This window comes from Canis aureus, chromosome X (assembly GCF_053574225.1).
Source record: "Canis aureus isolate CA01 chromosome X, VMU_Caureus_v.1.0, whole genome shotgun sequence".
Lineage (NCBI taxonomy): Eukaryota > Metazoa > Chordata > Mammalia > Carnivora > Canidae > Canis > Canis aureus.
Window position 1 is genome coordinate 29,038,075 of NC_135649.1, and position 26,183 is coordinate 29,064,257.

Below are 26,183 nucleotides of genomic sequence, written 5' to 3' on the forward strand. Positions count from 1 at the left end.
TTAGAACGCTAAGGAGAAAATGAAAGGCTCTTCCTCAGGATCACTCTCCAAACAATCAAGAAAACCCTGAACACAGTGTTCTATGTCAACTACACCTCAATTATGACAACGATGACGATTACAGATACTAAAAAATGCTGGATTTGGACTAACTCCCGGGGTACTAGGTCTCCGAGACTACAGGCATGATGGAGAAAATATGCATTCTTTCGTTTTAGTGCCTCTTTATTTAGTATTGCTGCTGCAAGGACAAACATGGGTGCCAACTTCAAGCAAATGTTTTGATTTGTTTCACTTACCTGTATTTTTCGTTTCTCTTTACTGAGTACAAATACAATGCTTCATGGAACTGGGAAAGTGTTGAAACACTTGACCCTAACTAGAGGTTTAAAATCTTTTCTTCAGCTTAACATGCCAAGCACAGCAGATTGCTTCAGATTCTAATGATGAGTACTTTCAACATTTGTGACTTACGGAAATGCCAAAGAGCGAAACTGACAGCTTGGTTGTATATGATGGTACAAACCCCAGGGTATGTCTCACATGTGTTTATAAACAAGTCTTGACATCTACTTCAAATCACACACCATTTTCTTTCTCACTCTGGTTACCATCTGGTGTCTCTGTCACCTAAGTCTCCTGAAGGAATCTCTTCAGGTTCACACCAGGCCATCTCCACCTGGGTACCACCAGCTCCACTGGGCACTGCTATCTTCTAGAACACTTCTCCCAGGAATTGTGCTGTTTCTGCTGGATGCCTGGCTCTTGGTAGTTGCAGTGGATGCATTTATGTCCTCAATGGGCTGAAGTCAACAATTATATTCATAAAGAAATGAGGAGAATTCTCCTCCCTTCTTTAGACTCTCTTGCCCAACATTTTAATATACAATTTTCAAATATATAAAAAAGTTGAAAGAATTGTACAGTGAATACCCATATAGTCTCAAATCAGATTTCACAATTAGTATTCTTCTATCCATCCATCACTCCATTTTGTTTTCTAGATGCACTTTAAGTTGTGGACATTATATACTTCACACCAAAAGACTTTGGCAGGAAGTCATTAACTAGAGTTCAATTTTTGTTTGCAATTTCTTTCTTCTTTCTTTTCTTTTCTTTTCTTTTCTTTTTTTCTTTCTTTTCTTTTCTTTTCTTTTCATTAACTAGAGTTCAATTTTTGTTTGCAATTTCTTTCTTCTTTCTTTTCTTTTCTTCTTTTCTTTTCTTTCTTTTCTTTTCTTTTCTTTTCTTTTCTTTTCTTTTCTTTTCTTTTCTTTCTCCTTCCTTCCTTTTTTCCTTCCTTCCTTCTTTGAGGTAAAATTTACATCCAATGAAATATACAAATCATAAATGTAGCACTTGATGAGTTCTGATAAATGCATACACCTGTTCTCTGAAGTTTTTTTTGGATTCTAAGTTTTTATTGAAGTATAACAATCATATAGAAAAGTACAGTTATCTTTAAGTATATAACCTGATGAATTCTCACTAACCGAACACATAAATGTAACCAATATCCAGAAGGGCCCCCTCTGTGTGCCTCTCTAGTCACCACCCCTACTCCCACTTCTTTTAATTCACCTTTCTTTATATTTTAGTGAAACAACTTTATCAGTTACTACTCACAGCCCCCTCCCTCTTGCTTTCACAAGTGGGCCTTGAGTCCATGGAGACTGGACAAAGAATTTGCATCACTATCATTCCTCCTTTCTGATAACCAAAAAACTGTTTTTAAAATTAACATTAACTTGTTAGGTTGAGCTTTGTCCCACAGTCTTCCTTAATGAAGGAAACTAAGAATGCTTTCTCCCATTTGCTGCCCCCCTGCACTACAATCAGCAGAGAGACTGACTTGGTATGAAGTAGTAGAGGCTCCAAATAGGGCTTAAGCCTATTACCCAAATCCCCACCCTTACCCCCCGACATATATACAAATAAAGAGCCTGGGACAAAATTTTAACAAATGGCTTTAATTCACTCACTGTGCCAAACTGTATTTGTCAGTTAACAAGTATTACACAAGAACATTGACCAACTGCCCACCTGCCTGCTGGCGGGGATGAAGAGTGTGCCCTCTGATGCTGTCCTGTGTCTTAAAAGCCTGGGCTGGACAAGTGGAGCTCCTTTCCTTGAAAGAAGGGGGTTGAGAATGCTTCTGCCACCATCCTGGTCTTCAGGGTCATTGCCACAGCATGCACTAGGAAGCAGTATCTCTTGCGCCCCTCACACTTTCATAAGCATCATACTCCTGTTTGCCTAATATCCATAGCATGTTAAAATGGCAACAGAGAATTAACAAAAGGGAGGGAGAGAGAAAGGATCCCTGAACTCTCATGTCTGTCTTAGGGCACAAGAGCTAGCACTTTAGTCTGGTTACTCACCATGTTGCTTCTTTCCAGAAAGATGTTTCCTCACTCTCCTTTTCTTGGCATGGATACTAAAGGGAGGGGTATAGCTCATATTTACCTCACCAATCATACCCACTTACTCCCAGTAGGCTTTATTCTGTCATGTAGGCCCACATATTCCTGCTTGGGTATCTTCCTCTCCAATAAACACATTATAATTTGAAAACATCTTCATAGGCATCCTCTGCACTCATCTTTCTACCTCACAGAAACCATACCACTGAGGACCTAGAAGTTTTTCAGTCAATCCATGTTTTATGACAGACATGCCTGCGAATGAGTTCTGGAATGCACACCTCAGAGTGGAATCAGCCTGGCTGTCCTCACAGGAAGAACTGCATCCACAGCAACTCAAATCAAGCCAGGGGCAGGTCACCTCAAACCATTCTGTTTGGTAAGATACATGCAACACTAGCGCCTACTGACTGCCCTGAGGGCTTATCCTTCTGTAAGGTCAGAAAGCACTAACATGGACTCACAGACAAAATGGAGACAGAAGAAATATGGTAGAAAAAGAAAGGAGGTAACAGGTATATAGAGAGATGAGACACCTTGTTGCTTAAGGGCAAGAGTTGGCTGGCTTCTGGTCTTCCTTTGTTTCATTTGTGTACATTTTGCTTATTTGTAATCTCTTAGATTCTATGGCCTGAATGTTGCTCTGGTGCTCAGGATTTAGATGCAGCAACCCACATCCTCAAGGTTGAGGCAATCAAGACTAGATTCTCCCTATAAACCCTCTTAAAAGACATAAATACAGCTGAGCTGACCAACAAATATCAAGGAAGTAGGAGGGGAAAAGGGAAAGGAGGTGAATGGTAGAGAGGGGGCTGTGAAGAAAGTGGTTCTGGCTAATAATCATGTGTTGTCATCCTATTTATGAAAATTTTTTTAAAAAAGAATTTGATTTTTGTACCAAATATTGCTAAGTCCCATGATTTGAGTGGCCACCGATAGTCCCCAAGATATAAAAACTAAAATTGTTAGATTTTTCTTTTTGAAATGGCAACATACCCACCTCAAGTTTGGATCTAAATGCCAGATACCTCTAAACCCTCTGGAAAAAAGACTACATTAGAAATGTAGCAATGTACAAAAGACATGACCATTAAGCAGATGAAAGGGTAAAGAGACAAAACAGTGAAGAACGATGAGGAAAGAAGGAAGTTAGGAGAGAGCTGTTAGCTGGAGAGCAGAAACCGCCTGATTCTTAGCCGTGTTTGCCATTTCTGTTCGATTGTTTTAAAACATATTGTTTTCTACCACATATTTCCATTGTAGTTGTGGATAAGCATAGTTCATGATGCTTTGAAAACTGAGGCCTGACTCTCCCCAAAGCCTCAGCAAAGACACTGATTCAGCTGACCTGACAACCAAACCTTCAACAGACAAGGGATGCTATGAACAACTGGGGGAAAAGAGACAAATGGTGGCATCAGGGAAGAGATTCTGGTTTTCCTTCTCCACTTACCTTTCAACTTTAAATCATTATTCTTGCTCATGATCACTTGCTAGATTTTCTTTTTTGAGCTTCTCATCCACAGTCCTTGAGTTTGGAGAACTGAGGACAAATGCCCTAAACTCTCTGTTAAGACAGTAAGTGGACAGATCTGATCACCATAGATCCAGTAAGTAACAGCAGAAAGGAGGAAGGGGAGAATGAGAGCCTGAGATGGTAGAAGTTGGTGGTTTCTGGTCTTTTTTTTTTTTCTTGTTACCCCTCAGTGATCTTTACTTAACGTCTGCCACCCAAAGTCGGCACTTTGGGGGATTTTGGTCCCCTGTCTTCCCTAAACTTTATAAAAAAGCTCCTCCCTCCCCATCACACTGTGATCTACAAGTGGGACTTGCCATTCTGTCTGGTTTTTTGTTTTTGTTTTTTTTTTAGAACTGAAGTCTTTGGCCTCCCTAAAGCCTTTGTAAAACTGCCCATACAGATTTTATCGCCCAAAAGCCACTAGGTAAAAGTGGAAAAGGGAAAGAGGGGTAAGATATAGAGACAGATCTTTAAGAGAGAGCTACTTTCCTCCTAGTTTCCCATTTCATTCTTTCACATGATCACTGCACTTGGGAATGGCTACCCAAAATCTGCTATGTGGCGAATTTAGAGTCCTCAGATGCTTAAAACTTCTGGAAAAATCTAATGACTCAAAGTAGATGAAAGACCTAAATGTGAGATAGGAATCCACCAAAATCCTAGAGGAGAACACAGACAGCAACCTCTCTGACCTCGACTGCAGCAGCTCTTTGCTAGACACATCTAGAGAGGCAAGGGAAACAAAAGCAAAAATGAACTATTGGGACTTTATCAAGATAAAAGGGTCCTGCACAGCAAAGGAAACAATCAACAAAACTAAAAGGTAACCTATGGAATGGGAGAAGATATTCACAAAGGAGATCTCAGATAAAGGGCTAGTATCCAAAATCTATAAAGAACTTAGCAAACTCAACACCCAAAACCCAAAAAAATCCAGTCAAGAAATGGTCAGAAGACATGAACAGACGTTTCTTCAAAGAAGACCTACAAATGGCTAACAGACCCATGAGAAAATGCTCAACATCACTTGGCATCAGAGAAAGACAAATCAAAACCACAATGAGATACCACCTCACACCAATCCGAATGGCTAAAATTAATGTCTCAGGAAACAACAGGTGTTGGTGAGAAGGAAGAGAAAGGCGAGCCCACTTACCCTGTTGGTAGAAATGCAAACTGGTGCAGCCACTCTGGAAAACAGTATGGAGCTTCCTCAAAAAGTTAAAAATAGAACTACCCTATGACTCAGCAACTGCACTACTAGGTATTTAGTCAAAGGATACAAACATAGTGATTTGAAGGGGCACATGCCTCCCAATGTTTATAGCAGCCATATCCACAATAACCAAACTATGGAAAGAACACAGATGTCTGTTGACAAATGAATGAATAAATAAGATTTATACATCAGAATATTAATCAGCCATCAAAAAGTATGCCATTTGCAACAACGTGGATGGAACTAGACAGTATTATGCTAAGGGAAGTAAGTTGGTCAGAGGAAGACAAATACTATATGATTTCACTCATATGTGGAATTTAAGAAACAAAACAGATGAACGTAGGGGAAAGGAAGGAAAAATAAGATGAAAACCGGGAGGTAAACCATAAGAGACTCTTAATTACAGGAAGCCAACTGAGGATTGCTGGGGAAGAAGTGGATGGGGGGTAACTGGTTGATGGGCATTAAGGAGGGCACTTGATGTAATGAGCACTGGGTGTTATATGCAACTGATGAAATGCTAAGTTCTACCCCTGATACTAATAATACACTATATAGTAACTAACTGGAATTTAAAAAGAAATTTAAAAAGAAAAAAAATCTTCTAAGGATATATGGCTCAAAAAAAAAAAAAAGTCTAATGAAGTAGAGTTAGGTTTTCAACACCCAAACACAAGAAGTAAAAGAGGAAGGAGATGGGATTGCTAGTGGTGGGAAGTAGTAGAGGAAGGCATCCTACCTGTTTGCCTGCCAGCTGTCAAATTATTTTCCACAGCCAGCTACCTTAGACTCCACCCCAGAACCTGGTCAGTTTTTCTCATGCGACCTTTTCCAGAAAGTTCCATTCTCACTCCTCCTTGACAGAAACACACATGGGCTGGGACACCATTCCCTCAGGCAATCAGCTTTGAACCTTCTCATGAGGCCTCCTCCTGTCACATATACTTTTAAGTATTCCCACCCAGGCTTCTCCCTGGCGCATAGGCCTAGCCTCTCCTTATACTCCATTTCCAACTCAGTCCCCTGAAAATGGCTGAGTAGTAGTACAATGACCAGACAGCAATACATGTGAATAGATATCAGTTTTTGTTAAAAAATGTTTTTAGAAAATTCTTATCTTTAGAAAAAGTATGTTTGATTACCAGTTTGAATATGTGATAAATGAGTTCAGAAGGTTCTGCTTTTTAACTCACGCTCTTGGCTCAAAACTAAATTGACATTTGTTTTATTTTATTTTTTTAATAATAAATTTATTTTTTATTGGTGTTCAATTTGCCAACATACAGAATAACACCCAGTGCTCATCCCGTCAAGTGCCCCCCTCAGTGCCCGTCACCCATTCACCCCCACCCCCCGCCCGCCTCCCCTTCCACCACCCCCAGTTTGCTTCCCAGAGTTAGGAGTCTTCATGTTCTGTCTCCCTTTCTGACATTTCCCACCCATTTCTTCTCCCTTCCCTTCTATTTAAATAATAGTGACATTTGTTTTAAAGTTCTTTAAGTCTTTTTGGTTTGTCCTGACTTTTGTTTCAGGGCTTAAGTGCCTGACCTGAGCACTTTCCCAACAGCAACGGCTCCAAAAAGGACAGAAATCCCATATCCTTTTATTTAATACATGTATTTTAGCATGTCTGACTCCAAAAGAAATTTCTGTGTTATGAATTCTATTTTCTCACTGAGCTTCATCTGCTATTAAAATTATGTATTTTAAATTGAACACCAATAAAAAATAAATTTATTATTAAAAAATAATAATAAAATAAAATTCCCCTGGCAAAAAAAATTATGTATTTTAAAATAACATATTTTTATCAAAAATAAACTATGTTCTAGTGGATTTCTTTGTTATTTTGCGTGGGAAAAGATGGCTCATTTTGCATAAGCAGTTTGCTATTTTATAGCAACTGTCCTATTCCTTTGCTGAATCATAGCAGTTCATTTTTTGCTTGAAAACTAGTTTTGCCTTCTGGGATCTCCTATCCAAAGATATTAGAATTTGTTCTTTGTTTTTTCTTTACCTTTTTTCCATTTTAATTTTGAGAGTGGAGGTAGATAGTCATGATTTCTCATCCAGCTGGGCTCTGAGAACCTAATTTTTTAAGAGGACAACACTTACCATACATACTACCTCAGCCAATGAATTTGTTACATTTTGAGACTTCAGAGTCTATAAAACAAATTAATTCTCATTTTCTTTTGGAATTTTTAATTTGAGTTCACTGAATGAGACACCAATGAGTCTCTAATTAGAGCCTGTCTCGTACTCTAGCACCCCTTTCCTGTCTGCTGATTAAATTAACTTTCATATTCCATGAGCACCTTATAAAGAATGTGCCCCAAAGAAAAGTTATTTTATTCCCTCAAAATCTCTTCCTCTTCCTGTATCCCTTCTTTGAATTAATGTACTTTAGGCCTACTGGGTCAGTGGGTGTGAGGTCCTTGCACCTGTATCTTTATAAACTCACCAAGTGACTTCAAAATACAAGTGGGTTTCAAAACCACTGGCCTAGATTATTGTCTGAGTTTCCTAGCTGGTACTCTAATGTCCAGTTCTTTACCTCTCCAGTTAATTTTTTACATAATAAATTCACCTTCCTGGGGTATCTGGGTGGCTCCGTTGCTTGAGCACCCGACTTTTGACTTCTGCTCAGGTCATGGTCTCAGGGTCCTGAGATCAAGCCCTGCATCAGACTCTGTGCTCAGTGGGGAGTCTGCCTGAGATTCTCTCTCTCCCTCACCCTCTGCCCCTCACGCAACCCACATTCTCTCCTACTCTCTATCAAATAAATAAATAAATAAATAAATAAATCTTTAACTAACTAAATAAATAGATTTACTTTCCTAAAATACCAGTTAGAGCATACTATTCCTTTCTTCAAATCGTTGTAATGGTTCCCTACTTTCTACAAATGTATTAACAGCAAAATGTCTTGACTTGGCCTTTGAGAATTTCCATTATCTTTATTTTCCACTCCTCTGGCTCATCTGTGCCACTTCCTTCAACAGACCTCATGCTGTAACCATATTATGCCCTTTTGAACCATGCTACCTTTGTTTTGTTCTCTTTGTCTAGAAAGGGCCCCTGCTTCATCACTGACAGCTCTGGTGGTCTCTACTGAAATTTCATTCTTCAAGAACCATTTCCAATAATGACTAAGGAAGATTGATATCAAATTTGTCTTTACAATCTCTACCAGGTAGTAAAAGGGTCCATTTGTACTCATTTTTGGCCAATTATTACGTAGGCTTTTGCACACTGTTGACTGTTTATGGGCTTTTGTCCTCCTTCATTACTGCATGCCTTCCTATACTTTCCATGGAATAAATATATGTGTATTGTCACAGCATCATTGCTAAGTGATTCCAACATTCCCAATTCCCTGCTATACTATGTGGAATATCTGTTGAGCTCATTTTACTATTTCATAGGATTTTATTAACTAGATGTGATGATGAGATACTCAAGGACTTTTGCTTAGACTGGACTTAACAAGTTCTAGTGCTGTTTGTATCTCACCAGTTCTGTTTGGTTAAAATTGTTGTTTGGCTAATTCTTTTCCTTTGGCTGGGCCAAAATAGTGTGCAGAGGGAGAAAGGAAAAGAGATGAAAGAAGGCAGAGGAAGACTGGAGGCAATCCTGATGCTCACAGATTGGATGAGTTGAAACTACTTTCTCACTTTTTATGTTTTAGGTATCTGTACAGTTGACTATTTGTCTCTGTGTAATAATGGCAATATTTGACGGAAATATGGATATAATCTCTAGGAGTTATTCCTTTGAGAGGGAAACTACTCATTTGAATTTGTGAGTTCTGCTATATTTCATCAGTCATATCACTTTTTGATCACGTCACATCTGTTTGATCCATCGCACTGCTGCCCACATCCAAATGCAACTTTATAAAAACAACCATGACTTTTGTGTATAAGCAGTTTATATGGGAGACTTGTAAGCTACCCTTGACTGATTTCTCCAGGGCCATCTTTTATACAGATACTGGTTATACAATTGGCATTCAAACAAGATTGTCCTGATTTCAGAATAGCCAGACAAGTCAGTCTTGCAAAGATTTAAATGACTTTAGTATTATCCTGTCTCCCTTGATTTATATATACTGTAATTCAATTTCCTTCTGGTAGTATGGATAATGGAGAGTTGCAAATAAATATATTCAAAGCTTACTTTTAGAGCATTTATTTTCAAGATATTACATGGAGATTCCTTTCATATAATACTATTCTTAGGGTACATTTTGTACTGAAAGGAAAACAGAAACAAGATAAGTTCAGTGACTTTCAATGAGTTGATGGCAGATTATAGGTGAGAAATGGGAAAGGTGGCTTGCCTATGGGGAAGATAAAAGCAGTAGAAAGAGGGTTGGGAAGCTGCCAAGGTCAAGTATTTATCTCATAATTTGGATGAAGGCTAGCTCTATCTTTAGTGTCATTTGAGTTGTGCGATAGGGAAATGCATAGTAATTGTGGTGACTTAAGTTATCAGGTTGCTAATGAGAGACACAAGTCTTTTTCGAGAAGCAGGTCCATCCTCCTGGGAGGGTGTAGTGTGTGGAGTTGAAGATTACACCATATAAATTAGCACTTGATTATAGGTGCTTGTATTGTTTGCTCACTGTTCTATTCTCTAATCAACATACTTTGAAGCCTTTTAAATGCAATCCATTGGTAACATAATGAGCCATATCAAACTTGCCCTGACCTCTTGGCACTTTAGTCCAGTGGGAATTATTTGTATGAATATAAGTTGATATAAGCGCTATTACTGGGAAAAATAGCCACTGATCTCTTTTTTTAAACAGTTGTATGGAGGTATAATTTAAATACCATAAGATCCATCCATTTGACACTGATTTTTTTTAAAGCAAAAATCAGTTCATGCACCCTTACTCCAGCTTGAAGTTCTTCAGTGGCTTTCTATCACTGTTGAGAAAAGCTAAAAGTCCTTTAACCAGGCTTACTAAAGCCTTACATAATCTGAAACTCACCTCTGCTCTAGCCAAGATTGCCTTCTGACAGTTCAGTGAAGGTATCAAGCTCTTTTCTGCCTCAGGACCTTGGCACATGCTGTTCCCTATGCATGATATGAACTTTTCCTGATTCTTCACATAATTGGATCTTTTACATCATTTGGATCATTTCAAAGTCACCTTTCCTGAGAGAACTTGTTTGGCCATGCTATGCAGAATTTTGATTCTCCATACTCTAGCTTCTCTTCATTCCCTGTCCTAGCACCTGTTCTAGCTCCATGCCAATTATCATGAGCTCTAAAAGTTTTGTCTGTCCATTATGACTATAAAATTCTTAAGGACACCATCTTCTGTCTTCCTTGCAGGGGAGTGAACAAGGTATTGGGCATACAAGTGATACAAAGGAAAAATAACTTACTATAAAGATCTTTAGAGCAGTATTACCCAGAGTGTATGTGGACTGGTGCTGTTCTGCTGTTTGTTAGCAATCAGAGGTAAAATAAAGAAATAGAAAGCAAGTTTTCATAAACCTTCATAGCAATTTGATAGGCTAATATGGCTGTTAAATGTAATACTAAAAAATCTGGCTTGTATTTTCTATTCTTTGTTTTGTTTATTTCATACTTTCAATAATTTATTTCTGTTGCACTTTTGTTGATCTGTGACGATATGGAGGAAAAAATTGGCTTTTCTTCACAGATAGTTTGAGAAGCACTGTTTTAGAGGACATGATCTGAGAGCCTGGGGAAGAAAATAGAATTCTTTCGATTTATCTTGCTAGAACATTGGGTAGAAAATAATCTTTCTTTGTTGAGAGAGAGAGAGAGAGAGAGAGAGAGAGAGAGTTGGCTATTACAATGGGGGCATTTTTGGACAGGGAGAACGAGAGTCTCAATGTTGGCAACTTTAAGTTGATGAGTGCCTGTGGATTTCTAAATGCCAGGTAGGAAGTTGGACCCCAGCCCAGTCCCCAACTCCCCATCCCTTGGTGCTCTGCTATAACCTACCTCTGTTTGGAGAAGAAAGTGAATTCTCAGCCACCAGAGAAGTTGTGTACCCAGGGGGGGTGACTGGGCTCCTGGCATTTGGGACCAGTGGGGATTTTTCACTTATATCCCACTTCCTTTGCCTGTAAGGCCAGGCTCCAGTCCAGTGAGCTCTGTGTTTACATGCTAGCTTCTGAGGTGTCATTGTTCACAACATGTGGCTTTGAGCATTTGAATTTTTTTAAAGAGAGAGAAAAGGCAGAGGAAGAAGGAGGATCTTAAGCAGGCTCTATGCCCAGCATGGAGCCCAATGTGGGGCTCGATCTCACAACCCTGAGACCAAGACCTGAGCTGAAATCAAGAGTCAGATGCTTAACTGACTAAGCAACCCAGGTGCCTCGAGCATTTGAATTTTTTATTTAGAATATAAAAATGGAAGAACAAAGGAAGGGAAGGAGTAGCAAACAAAATGAGAAGACCTGGAAGGGGAAGGGAGCAGAAGGGAACAATTGTTATTGGCAAGCAAAACACATGACCCAATCTCACTTGAACTTGTTTTCCCTCTGAACAAAGGGAGTCCCTCTCTGTTTCAGGTACATTAGAAGATTTAGAAGACTGTAGAGTTCAGTTCTTCAAGCTTACATTACTCCTTGTGGTCTCTTTTGGATTTTGAATGGTACTTTTGTTTTAATAAAAATTTGAAAAAATTAGATGTAAGCTAGTGCCCCCCATTATTTCCTGGCATGCTAATAATATGAATGGGGCAGATAAGAGAAAAGAGGGAGCAAGAGCAAGAGGGGAGATGAGAGAGCAGGAGAGAGGGGTTTGTGTGTGTGTGTGTGTGTGTGTGAGAGAGAGAGAGAGAGAGAGAGAGAGAATAGGGAATGTGGCACAAGAGAAGAGAGTGATGGACAGATATAATTGGTATCTGTTAAGACGCATTTCAGATTGGCTCTTGGACAAGTTTCAGACGCCGTTTCACAAGGCTCCCCTTGGTTTTTAAACCTTTTTTCTTTCTGATCACTTTACTCTCATAAATGTATAGTTTGTATTTCATTCATACGCATTTATGTCTTTGCAAATGTTCTTAAGTGACCTTTGTGGGGCTGGCCTCTTGTCTCACTGAGATGCTTGAGTGGGTCAAGGGAAAGAGGAAGGTGCTCTGTCAAGAGTCTGCTCAACCTGCATTGGAGGCCTAGCTTGGCAATGGATTAGCTCTGAGACTTTGGGCAGGTCATGTATTTTTTCTGAGCCCATTTTCCTGATCTCTAAAAAGCTTAGGGAGGTGCCAAGGTAAGAAGTCTCTCCTCATGGGAGTTCTGAGTAAATTTAGTAAGCAGTCTGAAGAAAATAGCCGACACAGCAATGAGGAGTCTAAGATATGCTAGCTTCCTTCCCTTTGCCCCCTAGCACAATGGCCTCCTGGAATGTCTGCTCATGTGGCCCTCTACCACTGGCAGCTGACATTATCTAACTTCCACTTGTAGGATCAACAACAGTCCCCCACTCTGGGATTAGTCTTGATCCCTGTTGGGTCTTCTAAGATAGTGGTTAACTGGTACAACACTGAATAAGTCCACTATGGCTCATGTTCTCCCTTGGGCCACTTCAAATGCTTGGGATTTTGTTTTTTTGGTCTTATTTGGGTGGCTGGGTGCTGAACATCTGTTGTTGGACCATCTCAACCCAGATCCAATTCATTTTGTGTTGACTGCAAGGTGGTTTTGATTGATTCTTCAGATCCTCAGCTATGTTTAGAACTTAGGTAAGGAAAAAAAAAGAACTTAGGTAAGGATACTCAAACCCCTCTTGGCTTCTGCCTACCTGAATGATTTTAAGTCTGCCTTATGACTTTATATCCCTAAGGATAACAGGGCTCTGGTTTTGTTCCCCTATTTATATCCTTAGCTTTTGCCTAGCTGGTGTGCCTATACTCTCACTCAGAACCTTTTCTGATCCATACTGATCCTCCATGAGGGAAGAAATGTAGAGTTGGAGGTGACCTTGGAGTGTTTCCTAAATTTTAGTCATTAATATGCCACCTTTACAGTTTTTTTTGCCGTATAGGTGGATCATCTGAGCCATAATTTACCTAATATTTTTCTTTACATTGGCTAAATTTTTAAATCTAAATATCTACTTTATCCTCATTCTAAGGAATGGTATCTGTAAAATCACAGAATTGAAAGGATAGTTATCTTTTTGCAATACACAATTAATATAAATTCAAAAGTAGTAAGTTTAAGAAATTTTGCTGTGTATTCCCTAAAATCCTCTTGTGTATAAGTAGTACACTTGGAGAAATTGTAATCTGGTCTAACTCTCCATTTTGTGGATTAGGAAGCCTTGTTTCCTAGCTCTGGGTCTAGTGCTTGTTTTTATTATGTTATGCCTAGGGTTGTTAGTTTAGGGTTCTGCACACAATGACTGAGCTATCATTATTGACATATATGAAAAGATTAAACCACATATACAACATGCTTGGGAATGCAGTATAAAGGATCCTGACCCAGGACCTTGCCTTGAAAGAGAGAGAGGTTGCCTGACTGGCAGATTGTATACATGCTGGTTACCTCTGGTACCAGAGTGGAGAAACATTACCACCTTAGAGTCCAGGAAGAGAAAACAATTAATTATGGAACAACCCCTAAAAATTGACATTATCAACTGAAATAGAATTTGTAAGAGACTTACTTGCTCTCTCATCATTGGGATGTCAACCTCTGGCCTGTGTGCTCACCATATCACATCTCTGGCCTGTGCTTCTTATGGAATATTTTGTTTCTTCCAGGGATTTCAACAAGTTAGAAGTTTCTACAGCTTATTATTCACTATGAAATGTACACCCTGACCTGTGAAAGGCCTGTGTCAAAGCATTCATGGACTATCCAAGTCTTCTCATTTTAGGATTGCTACCAGAGAAATGTCCACGTAAAAGCACATAGAAATCTTTGCCAGATAGATGTAGCTCTGTGGCAAAGGGCACACATCGTGCTCTGATGTAGGTGATTCCAGAAAGCTTAGGTAAGCTCTGTGACCGTTTTTGACTTTGCATTTTGTAGAAGAAGGCAGTGGTTCTGTGTTATCATAATACCAGGAATCAGATTAGACTTTGTTCCTTTGTGTATATGTCTTCAGCTTTCATCCACCCTGCTCATTTTGAGAGGAAACAGCTCTACTTACCCTTTTTTGACCACCTGAGTAACTTCTAAATAGTTTTGGTGTGTGTGTGTGTGTGAGAGAGAGAGAGAGAGAGACTTTGGTGGATGTATTTGGGGTATTTTAATCTGCTTTTATTTTTTTTAAAGCTTTTATTTATTTATTCATGAGACACACACACACACACAGAGAGAGAGAGAGAGAGAGAGAGAGAGGCAGAGACACAGGCAGAGGAAGAAGCAGGCTCCATGCAGGGAGCCTGATATGGGACTCGATCCCAGGTCTCCAGGATCATGCCCTGGGCTGAAGGCGGGCACTAAACCACTAAGCCACCCAGGGATTCCCTTAATCTGCTTTTAAAAACCTGGAAACCATGGTGGGATGATCTGTCTCATTTTTATCAGAGACTAGCAACAGTTCCTATCTCTATTGCCTGTATACAATTTGATATAGAGTACAGGGACTTATGGAAACACATGACTGAGTTCAGATGAAAAGAAGGTCACTAGAGGAAAGGAGTGGCAGCTCAAAGCATGGTGAATGAGTTCACGTTTTCATTAGGCAGACTGACATGACACTATATATTACATTCATTCTGAAGGACCAGACTTTACTTGTTTTTGTAGTAGGCTTCCTCCCAATGTCTCATGATTCGAAGTCCTGGTTAGGCATTCAGTTAACCATTCTTTCCCCCAACTTTGTCCTAATATTTCTCTCTTGCAGTTCTATCACTCCACAGGCTTTCATTTCTGTCAGGTCTAGGTCTCAAGTTGAAACCAAAGCTCATCTGAAGGATTGTTGTCAGGAATAGGGAGGCCCAGTTAGAATTCTAGAATGGGGAAGGTCTTTATGTATCATCATCCGTATGCATGGCTCAGATCTCCCTTTAAGATGGAACCTGCCTTGAGGAGTTGAGTTAGCTGACAGCCTCCAGCTTCATGATCTTCCTCAGCTTTCAGGCAGGAGGTATGTGCTTCCTGAGCAGCTGTCAGCCAATGGCTGAGCAAGGTGGTGGTGCAGTGGATCACCGTTTCTTGGCAGTGTGGAGGTGTTTGCACTGGAACTCTCAGTTGTGCTCGCCAAGATGTTCTCAGAACTATACTACCATCATCAAATTTCCTTTCCCTTTCCTTAGCTGATGTCAGACCTCAGTTGTGGTCTTAAGCTCTCCCTTCCCACTTGTGACCCTCTCCCTTTCATTTTCAGAGGTATCACTCCCAGTAAATGTCTTGCATTTCTAATTATATCTTAGCATATGCTTCCAAAGGGCCCAACAATTACATCAATGAACTCCTCACTCCCATCTGAATTTCACAGTAAAGAAACTAAAGTGACTTAGGCAAGGTCCCACAGCTAGTTAGTAGTAAAGTCCATATGACAACCCAAAGTTTCTGACCCCTCATCAGTGCTCTTTCCCAAACTTCAGTAGTCCACATGCCACCACAGCCACATCCACAAAACCAGATCTTGCCATATGTTTATCCCCCCCATGCTATTGTTTACATGACACATTTTACATGTTACAAAATGGATTCATTTGTTATTAAATCTGTACTTTAACCCTGTATGACATAATGATATTCATGAAATTTGGATTTTGATGTGCTCGTCTCATATTTTTCTAACATATAATAAATAATACATTGCCATTATAATAAAAAAAGTTTATGTGTGTACTATGTAAAATCATCTCATGTACTGTCAGTGATGGGTGAACCCTGGGATATGTAAGGCAGGAGAGAAGGAAAATGGAGAAGGAATGAAGGACAGCAAAATACTTATTGATGAGAAAGAAATGGTAAAAACCCATCAGTAACTGCCCTCAGGTGCCTTGCTGTGACATCCATGTTTTCTGGGGAGCCCTGGTCTAACTTCCAATGAGTCAGCAAATATCCTTTACTTATTGATTGCCAAAAAAAACCAAATTGAATGTATTCAGATCTAAATGGAAAATCAAGATTTCCTAAAAGAGTTTATTCATTTATCCCCCAAATGGTCTGGAGTGCTCCACTTTGAGCAATCTATTGGTGAAGATGCACACTACATTTTAAAGCAGTAGCTCTAATCTTCATCTCATAAAGTGTTGGAATGAACATACTTCCTAAGTAACATCTCTTTTCTCATTTAAAAATTTTTCATCATTAAAACAAAATAAGATTTTTTCTTTAAGAAATCTAAGAATATAATTATAATAATATTTCATTTTTGTTGTTATTCTTTTGGTGTAAGAGCTCCATAACAATTATCATTCTGTTGTGATAATGAAACGAGATTGGGGTTAGAACTTGTGATATGTAATAATTTAAAAGATTCTTAGTATCACAGTGATCATTTAGCATTTCTCTTTCATTTTGGGGAGGTAGCATTATTCCAAACCTCTGCCAAACAGATATTACTGACTTGGAAGCCATTTTGTTAATTCTAAGACCAACTGTCTTTTTGGAGAAAGAACTATAATCTAACCTAAATGAAATACTAGCTTCTAAAGCGTCATAAATTTTAAAGGCATGGGAAATATGAAGGAAAAGATTCAACTTGTGTTTTATTATAAGTATAAAGGTAGCTGTATGCTTTGACAGGGTCCCTTGATGTTCCACTTTCAAATCTACTTCTGGTATCTGGTTTGAAAGGATTTGGTAGTGGTCTGATTCTGGAAAGACAAATCCAGTACTGATGTGCACATATACTTGGGTTAACTGGGGAAAGAGTCAGTTAGTTTCCTGTGTCTCCTGTCTCTTGTGTTATATTTCAAGCCTGGATAAAATGTTTTACATTTCAAATCCAAATCTGATCTAAGAATAATCGGTAAAGAATCATATCAAATTACTATATTTTAAATGAGGAGAGAATATAAGCTTCACAGCTAAAACAGAGACACCATAATTGAAAACAAGGATATTGCATTCAAGTTTTGGTATTTACTTATTCATTTCTCTAAGTGTCTAGAGGGCACGTTACATTCTTCATGTATTTCTTTTTTGGATGATTATAGATGACACAAACGAAATAGAATATATTACCCTGGGAAACAAAAACTCCACTTGTTCTTACCAGGTTAGCAAGCATGTAGTGATAACCTCTTGAATGTTTCCCCAGGATCACAACCTGCAGAAGAAGAAATAAGAGATATTGCTTATTTAAGAAGGGCATTTTCAATTGCCCAATCAATGGGAAGTGCAATAATCAATCAATGGGCTAGAGCAAATTACTTTTAAATGATCAGCAAAGTGTTAGGTCTCTTGTATACAGTAAAATCACAGTTAACTGGACCAGAGTTCTTTTTGCACATTTCAATTTCAGTCAGAGGATACAGGAAGAATTGCTAACATCAAAGTTAAAAGTGTCAAAAACAAGGGAGAAAAAGCTCTCTAAACTTCCAGGTCAGTAGCATCCTTGTCACTTAAAATAGATGGCAGAAGCGATGAAGCTGATGATCCCCCACCCATGAACTGGATTCTGTACTTAGCTGCTGAGATGGAAAATGGGCTGAACATGGAATACAAATTAGAAAATAGAATGTACAGTACTTTTTTTGTTGTTATCTGGAATTCTTAGGGAATAGAACACTCCAGGAATGGGGCTAATGGGATTTTCAGGTTAATCGAGGTTGCTTTTGCTTATTGAAACTTTTCTAAAATGCTTATCTTCCTTTTCCTGCCTTAATATGAAAGATTTGTGACCATTTATACAGCTTTTGGTGCTGGATACAAGGCCCAGGGCAGTGGGGGAGAGGATTTTCCCCTAGGGGACATCTGGAGATGCCTGGAGGCATTTGGTTGTCACATCTGGAAGAGTGACTAGTACATAGTGGGTAGAGGCCAAAGATGCTGCTAATCATCCCACGATGTACAGGACAGCCCTCCACATCAAAGAATTGTCTGGTAAAAAATGTTACTAGTGCTGAGGTGGAGAAACTCAGTTGGGGGTCATCATTCTTAGTTGGGGTCATCATTCTTATGGTAATTTTCATGAATAACACTGTATTCTAAGCCTTACAGTTTATAAAATGCATTTTTGTTATTTTAAAATATATAAGTGCATTGAATGATTTCCAACGAAATGTATTGGTTGTCAGTCGGAAGTTTTTGACTAAATACCTCACATAAGCTTATTTCCAGATAGCTAAATAGGACAAAATCTGGTTAATTGAGATTTTATAAAATGTCACTTTATTAAGTACTATGTACAAAGTACGGTACTGAATGCAGCGAGTGGGAATAAGGGGAGGGGGGTAGCATACAGGTTAAAGATACAACCAGAAGTGGAACCAGATTTTGTTCTAGGTCTGACACTAATACCTAACTTTAGGAGCCTTCTTTAAGAAAAGAGAAACAAAATCATGAATAGTAAGGCCTTGGGAGAACCCATGCAAGTAGGGTACAATTAGGCTTAAGCTTCATGACAAGTTCTATCATGGACACAACTATCAAAGGATTTAAAAACAACTTGGGGGGGGGGCTGGGTGGCTCAGGAAGTTGATCATCTGACTCTTGATTTTGGCTCAGGTCATGGTCTTGGGGTTGTGGGATCGAGCCATATGTTGGGCTCTGTGCTCAGTGGGAGTCTGCTTGAGATTCTCTCCTTCTGCACCTCTCCCAGCTAAGTAAGTAAATAAAAAAATCTTTTGTAAAGATAAAAAACAACTCGAGAAGATAACAAAATTACATAAGTATCAAACCAGAACTATATATAAAAGGCTATAATAACAGTAAAAACAACTACCCTTAATTGAGTTCCTAGTATAAGACACACAGTGTGCTAGGTGCTTTATATGCATTTAATCCCTAAAACAATTTAGCAGATTATGTTTCATTTTACAGATGAGGAACCTCAGCTAGAGAGAGTTTAAGTAATATGCCCAAGGCCACACAGCTCATAAATGGTAAAGCTGGAATTAGAACCTGGGTCTGTCTGCCTATGGCAGTACATTACATGGTTTCTCAATATGTGCTAAATGTCAAATACCAATAATTGTTCTAGATTCTTGGAGAAGAAGAAGAGGTATCTAAGGTCTGCTGGGATGGATAGGGAAGGTTTCCTGGAGAAGATAAGGTTTAAGCTGGCTCAAAGGAGTGGAACCATGTAGTTAAATATGCTTATCATGCTGGCATTAGAAGCTCTCCAGTCATTTCAAGGGCTGAGAGTGAGAGAGAGAGAGCGAGTGAGAGAGAGAGCGAGAGAGCTGTTTTTGATTAATTTAAAATATGAACCACATTTCTGACTGATTATTTATGGAGGAAATGAAAGGTTAATGAATGTCTTGAGGAAGTGATTTCTCACACTGTCATGACACAAAATGAGCTGTTAGGTATCTGCTGGGATGTATTCTTCAGTGTCCGCTTGTGAGAAACATCCTTACTGGTGACATTTGTTAACTTTTGATGGCAAGTTGGGGCCATACATTTGTTGAATTTTTAATTCACTGACAACCCTCAACATAATAAAATCAGAGGGTTTTGAGTTCTTCCAGAAAAATGAGCAAGATTCCTGAGGACATCTGGCAGAACTTAGAGAAATAAGGCAGCAAGCCCAAAGGAAATGGGGTCTTTCTCACTGGAGGAAGGGCTTAGTGTCCTTTTGAGCAGAGGGGAGGTGAGAGGGAGCCATTGAAGCATTAGTGTTGTGAGAAAGGCCCCAAATAAGAACCCAGAAGCCCAACCTTGTCAAGTACTCACTGTTTGCTTGTGGGCAAACCCCTCAATGTACTCCTGCCTCCATTTCCTTATCTGTAATCTGGAACAATGAACCTGGCCCTTCCTGTCTCAGTAGTGTCTTCAAGATCAAAGCGAAGAACATCTACAGACCAGGCAGGGATGCGCCTTATGTAATTACTCGAGGTTAAATAACCCGGGGAGGGGGTGGTGTCACTCCCTAAAACATTATATTTGGGTTTAGAAACTCTTGAAGCTATTGGAATATCTGCTTTAGTCCCTGCCCAGATAGTCTGTTCAGAAGAAACTCACTTATTTGAAGGTAGCTGGCTCATATTATCACTCCCAAAACTTAGCTGAAGCTGGAAGGGATGGGGAAGTTATCTAAAGATAGGAACCTTTAGGTGTCACAGAGCTGCTGTCTCGGAGGCCAGGAATTATTTCCTCATCCTTACTTCCAGTACCTTCTTAACTCTTACTTAACATACAGTTCTTACCAATCGTGGGTTTTCAGTTCAAAGTAAATGAGAAGCTGCAAATTAGAAGGGGTATATAGAGAGGGAGGGGCTAACATTGGAAAGAGGAACGTTAGCAGCAGGGGAAGTGACAGGCTGTGACTCCGGCACAGAATCCACAGGGATGTTCATGGTGAATGCCTGAGTCATCAGGGTCTGGTTGATTGCATTGGTAATCTCTGCCGGAGGGGGAAAAACAAAACAAAACCAAAAAAAAACCAGTAATACGTTTTGTGGAAGGTTTTCATCAGAAATGCTCCCAGTCCTGAGACTTTCTAGAGTGTACTCCGATATCTTGAAATCATACTTCCATGAGGCAGCAGCGATCCTACTGATGTGAGCTAAGTGAGGCCTCGCTGCAAAAAGTGCCCTGTTTTGCTCTGGGTCTTTCTCTTTTTTGCATTTTTGGTGCAGGGCTTGTGGGAGGGAGGGTGAGGTGGGAGGACCGTGTGTGATAGAATGCACAAAAGAACTAGTTAATGGGAGTGATTCTTGCGCAGTTAGTCCTCAATCTTGATTCTTGCCATCTGCTATAGACGAACAAGGCATAAATTGTACCCTGAGCTATTTAATGACTCTGGTAACCAAGAGAATATTCAACTTTGCTTTTACAGTAATTATAATAGCTCTTTCTGAATTAGTTTCAGAACTTCAAGTAGAAAAGCTGTCTTAGTCTACTGTTCAATTTAAGGAGGAAATACCAAGTTCCCAAATCCATGTACCCTATTCACTGAGCCTTTGTGAGATTTGTTGGAGATGATGGATGGCAAGTTATGATGGCAGATATGATAAATGTAATAAGGAGAGACATGTCAAATGTAGATAAGATTCATTGTTTTAAGGAAATTTATTTTGAGTCTCACAAATAGGATCTGAAAAGAACAAAATGCCACAATCCAAATTCACTGAAGCTTAAACCACAATTTTGTTTGCAGATAAAAACAGTTCTTACATACTAAGTTACTGAGTCGAGCATATAGCAGATCATTAAGTTATTTGTTAAAGCAGCCAGTGAATCACGGTCTACTCGTTTGGGGGAAATGTTTCCTTATTAACTCCCCCATCCGCTTATCTGTGACATTGGAAGCTGGGTTTCACTGAATAGTTAAAAATAATTCAGAAAATGTTCAGTTGGCTTTCTGTGTGAGAGGCCATTTCTTTTTCAATCTAAAGTTCGATCTAGACATTTTTGTAATTTTAGAAATTTGAAATTAAATTGCTCCAGAAGACTGCTTGAGAAGGCCCACAGACCCTTTGGGAGCAAAAGCATCTGCTTTTCTATGCTCACATTAAAAAAAAATATGTGTATGTGGAAAAGTGTCTATGATTTTTTCCCCCTTAGATCCATCTGGTATGCAGATTAGGTTATTTGCAGACCTAAGTAACTCCATGTTTGGATTTTCTACATCGGTGCCAAAAAAGGATCTATGTATAAAGATTGATCTTGCTTTGAGTACAGAACATGCCTTCCCGCTCACCTTAATCTGCTTCTCTTTGATTTAGGTACCCTGAGAAGTCTGGGAGACTGGGGAGAGAAATGAGGGAGGCTTCCAGTTTTAATGCACCCGATTTACCTATTGTATAGGTGTTTTCCCTTTAAGGAAAAACCCACATTCCTTGTGTTCAAAGGGAAAACATTCTTCAGCACCCCCCCCTTTTCTGCTTCCTCAGTTATAAAAAGATATGTTGTCCTATGGCAACCTATCTTATTTCAGCTGTGTTGGGAGTTAAATAGTGATATTCTACAAAAATCAGCCTCAGAATATGCCACACTTCCCAAAAGAAATCTTCCATCAGATATGATAAAAGGCATTCATTTTCTTGAATGAAAACCCCGAGCTACTAAATTGCTTTAGTCTTAGTAAACATATATCAGAAGTCAATTCCGTTAGAATTATTTTGTAATAATCTCAATCTGTACACACGTGCTCTCCTCTAACTGAAAAACAGTGCCTCATCATGTGGTCATCTGACTTGAATAAATGTGCTGGATTAGTGAGGCAGAGAAGAGCCAATCACCCATCCCAAAGTCAGCCCAATGGCAGCAGGGGTGGGGGTGCTGCCGATGGAGAAAGACAGGCTGAAGCTTTTCATAAAGAAGGAAAATGGGAGTATAACCGAGAAATCTCATCAGCGCTTATGCTGTCTAGAGGGGAAGCTTATGCAGAGAGAAGGCAATTGAATAAGGCATCAAATAAAATGATAGGATGTGAGGATTAGGGGATGAGGATTTCACCAAAGAACACATCTTTGGGAAGTTTCACTTCTCAGACTTTAATAGTGCATTCACTATGACTGAATGGAATTTACGGAAGATTTAATGCTGAACAGCAGGAGAAGCAAAGAGAACGTAGAAATGCGAAGCAATACATGGCCACAAGTAAGTTAAAGAAGCAACAGATTATTCTCACTCCTGTAGATAAGGGACCATTTCAGTGCATGTTGACCATCATGGGACCACCTCACTGTATCAGCTTGAAAACAGTATCTCTCAAATTTCATTCCCTTACAGACTTCCCTTTGTGTTCTATCCACATCTCACAATACTATTACTTACTTCATATTTATCCTTATAGCTAATCCTTTTCTTAAATTTAGCCATGTCTAAAGCAATAATATTCATGAAACTACATACAAGAAAATAAATACAACTGTATAGAAATAAAATATATTTCTCCAGATGTCACTGAAAATCCTACGGTATACTACAAGGGGTGGTGGGAAATACTGCCTTAAAGCCATCACATCTTTAGAGAAGAGAATGTAGATTGTGTCTGCCTGTCTGATAAAATAAGGTTAATTTGCCTTATGCTTCAAATCTTGAGTATCCCTACCTATTTTAAAAAGTTCACGAGTTTTGTAAGGGAGAAAAATGATGGGCAGCGTTTCGGAGGTAACAAATAATGCCTGGGACTGGGTACAAATGACAAATCTGGAAGCTTACGAAAATATTTCCTAAGGCAATTTACATGTATTGACTTACCCAGGAAGTCCAGCAACTTTGGTTAGAGTCCTTGGTCATGGGGCCAATAATGAATATTTAAAACACCTGGACCTTTCCACCAGAACTTCCTGTAAAATGATGTGCTTCCATACACTGTGCCTTTTCTTGGAGTACCTCATCTGGAAGATCTTTTGCAATACCCTATTTATATTTGGAAATATTCTAGATGTTTCTTCAGGTTAGTGGAGTAATGTGATTTTTTTTATTTTTTTTTATTTATGATAGGCACACAGTGAGAGAGAGAGAGGCAGAGACACAGGCAGAGGGAGAAGCAGGCTCCATGCACCGGGAGCCCGATGTGGGATTCGATCCCGGGTCTCCAGGATCGCGCCCTGGGCCAAAGGCAGGCGCCAAACCGCTGTGCCACCCAGGGATCCCATGCGCCACCCAGGGATCCCGAGTAATGTGATTTTAACTAGTATTTAACCTAGAATAATAGCAGCACAAAGAACCTTAGTTTTTCTTCAACATACCCATATGTATGACTTCTGTAGTCTCTTTGCATTTGTATTAGCTATACCCCAAGTTAGTGATAACTTATTTTACAATACATACTTATTTTTTTTTTAAAAAAAGATTTATTATTTATTTATTTGAGACAGGTAGGGAAGGGGCAGAGGGAAAGGGAGAAACAATCTCAAGCAGACTCCACACTGAACATGGAACCCAGTGTGGGGCTTGATCTCACAACCCTGATATCATGACCTGAGCTGAAACCAAGAGTCAGAGGATTAACTGACTGAACCACCCAGGTGCCCCTAAACAATACATTTTTAAATAACAGTGTTCTTCACGTGTTCCTTTATGAAATTTATGGTCAGTTATTTTATGTTCACACTTACAACCTTGGCTTTAATATTTACAACTTTATTCTAAATATCAAATAGTATCTTTTTCCTTTGTAGATTCTGCAAAATCATTTGGGCCAAAAGCACTATAATCCTGAATTTCTAAGACCTACTTAGAGAACTATATAGGTGGGAAATAGAAGGCTTGAGAGCGCCAGTGGATTCATTCTTTGTATTTTTTTCATTACTTGGATTAAAAAAAAAGTAATGGCAACATCTGGCATATAGCTGAATAGTCACTCAAATATGTGTTGCTTCCAACCGCAACCACTTGGGGATAGGTAGAATAATGCAAGACTTCCTTCATTTACCCACGAGTCACACTTTCCCATCTTTAGGTATTTATCAGGATCAACAACATTAGTACCACTCCTAAAAATGACACTTTGTAGTGTTTATATTTTTCTTTATAGATGTGATCTGAATCACCCTGAAAGCTTGGAACAAATTGGTATTGATTAAAGGTGATATACTAGAACAAGATGGTTCTGGATTCAAATCCTGCCATTCACCTATTAGCTACATACGGTGTGCAAAACTGAGCCATGGATGGTTGGGTATTAGAAACCCAGGTTCAGCCCAGAATGATGGCGCCTTCACATTGGTGGGGGTAGAGGAAGGAACATTTGGTGTGGGGATATGGAGAATAAGACGTTCTCTTTAAAACTCCCTGATTTTGCCTGTGAATGAATCTTCTGTTTGTTCAATGCTTCCAGCATTCGACAACCTAATCTGTGAGATTTTCTGATTGCTGAAGGAAGCGAGTGAACAAGTTTATATTTTCAAATAAAAGTAAATATCTCTCAGAAACCCAGTATATTTTGGGGGCCTTTGTTTTTTAGAATAGTTGCTTACTTGGCAGATTTCTCCCTCTTCTAAGACCCATGTCATTGAAGTGTCTTTCAATTTAGCAATGGATGACAAATGATAGAGGCTTAGTTCATGGCAGACCAAACACAGAATTCTTCTAATTCACTAATGTTTGGTTTGCTTTGGTCTTTCACTCCTGCTATTTGAATTTGGCATTATCTTCCCCACTCTGACAGCTTGTCTACTTTTGTGATCCCACTGACATGATAACAGTTCAAGCACTCTAGGCAGAATTACAGACTTTCAGCCCCAAACAGGGGGCTCCTGAGAGCCGATCATTAAATATTCAGGAATTTTGTGAGCCAGTTATTAAGGCATTGGTGGCTTGAAATCAGCCATAGTAGGAGTATTTACACTATAGAAGTCAGCCAACACTACAAATCACAGCTTTCCCCCCTTGAGAGCCAGTTTACCTGCATACTGCTGGACTCAAAAGGCATATGGGTTGAGGTCCTTAGTGGATGGAAGACTTGCCTCACTTAACCACATTTCATTCAACTCTTCTTCTCATGGCCATCTGTTGAGTGCCTGCCCTACGCTAATCCTGGGGCCAGATGCTGGGGAGACAGAGGTCACCAAAACCTGGTCCTAAGCCTGGAGGATCTCAACACCAGAGTAGGAAAGACTGCCAAGTTAACAGACAATTGCAACCCTGTGGGACAAGTATGAGGACAGAAAAATGTATAAGGTACAACTGAGGAGAGAATGATGAACTCATAACCCACTTGAGATAGAAAGTGCTTTGTCTCCAACTAAAGACCTAAAGAATTTTTCCCTGTGGTTTTTATAAGTGGGAATCTGACAAACAGGTAACTTAAAGATAATGCTATTTTGAAAACAAAGAGAGATGTATTTCAGAGGGCTATTTCTCTTGATTTCAGGAGAGCCTCACTGTTTTACAGTGCTTACAAACTAGAGGAAAGATTTTTATTTAGACCAACATAGGCATTTGTTGTGATGACAGGCAGGGCTGGCTCCATAAGAAATTGTGAATGAAATGAT

At 39.3% G+C, this 26,183-nt stretch overlaps 1 protein-coding gene across 7 annotated transcripts in view; it reads right to left on the minus strand.

Moving 5' to 3' along the window:
- GRIA3 (glutamate ionotropic receptor AMPA type subunit 3) overlaps positions 1-26,183 on the minus strand; it is a 276,587-nt gene that overhangs the window by 93,668 nt on the left and 156,736 nt on the right. For all 7 annotated transcript variants that reach the window (XR_013374893.1, XM_077888879.1, XM_077888880.1 and 4 more), the window contains one exon: positions 17,345-17,398. Coding sequence is in view for 6 of the 7 variants with exons in the window: in XM_077888879.1 (XP_077745005.1) it covers positions 17,345-17,398 (54 nt within the window). In the remaining variant the exon portion in view is untranslated. The remainder of the gene's footprint in view (positions 1-17,344; positions 17,399-26,183) is intronic.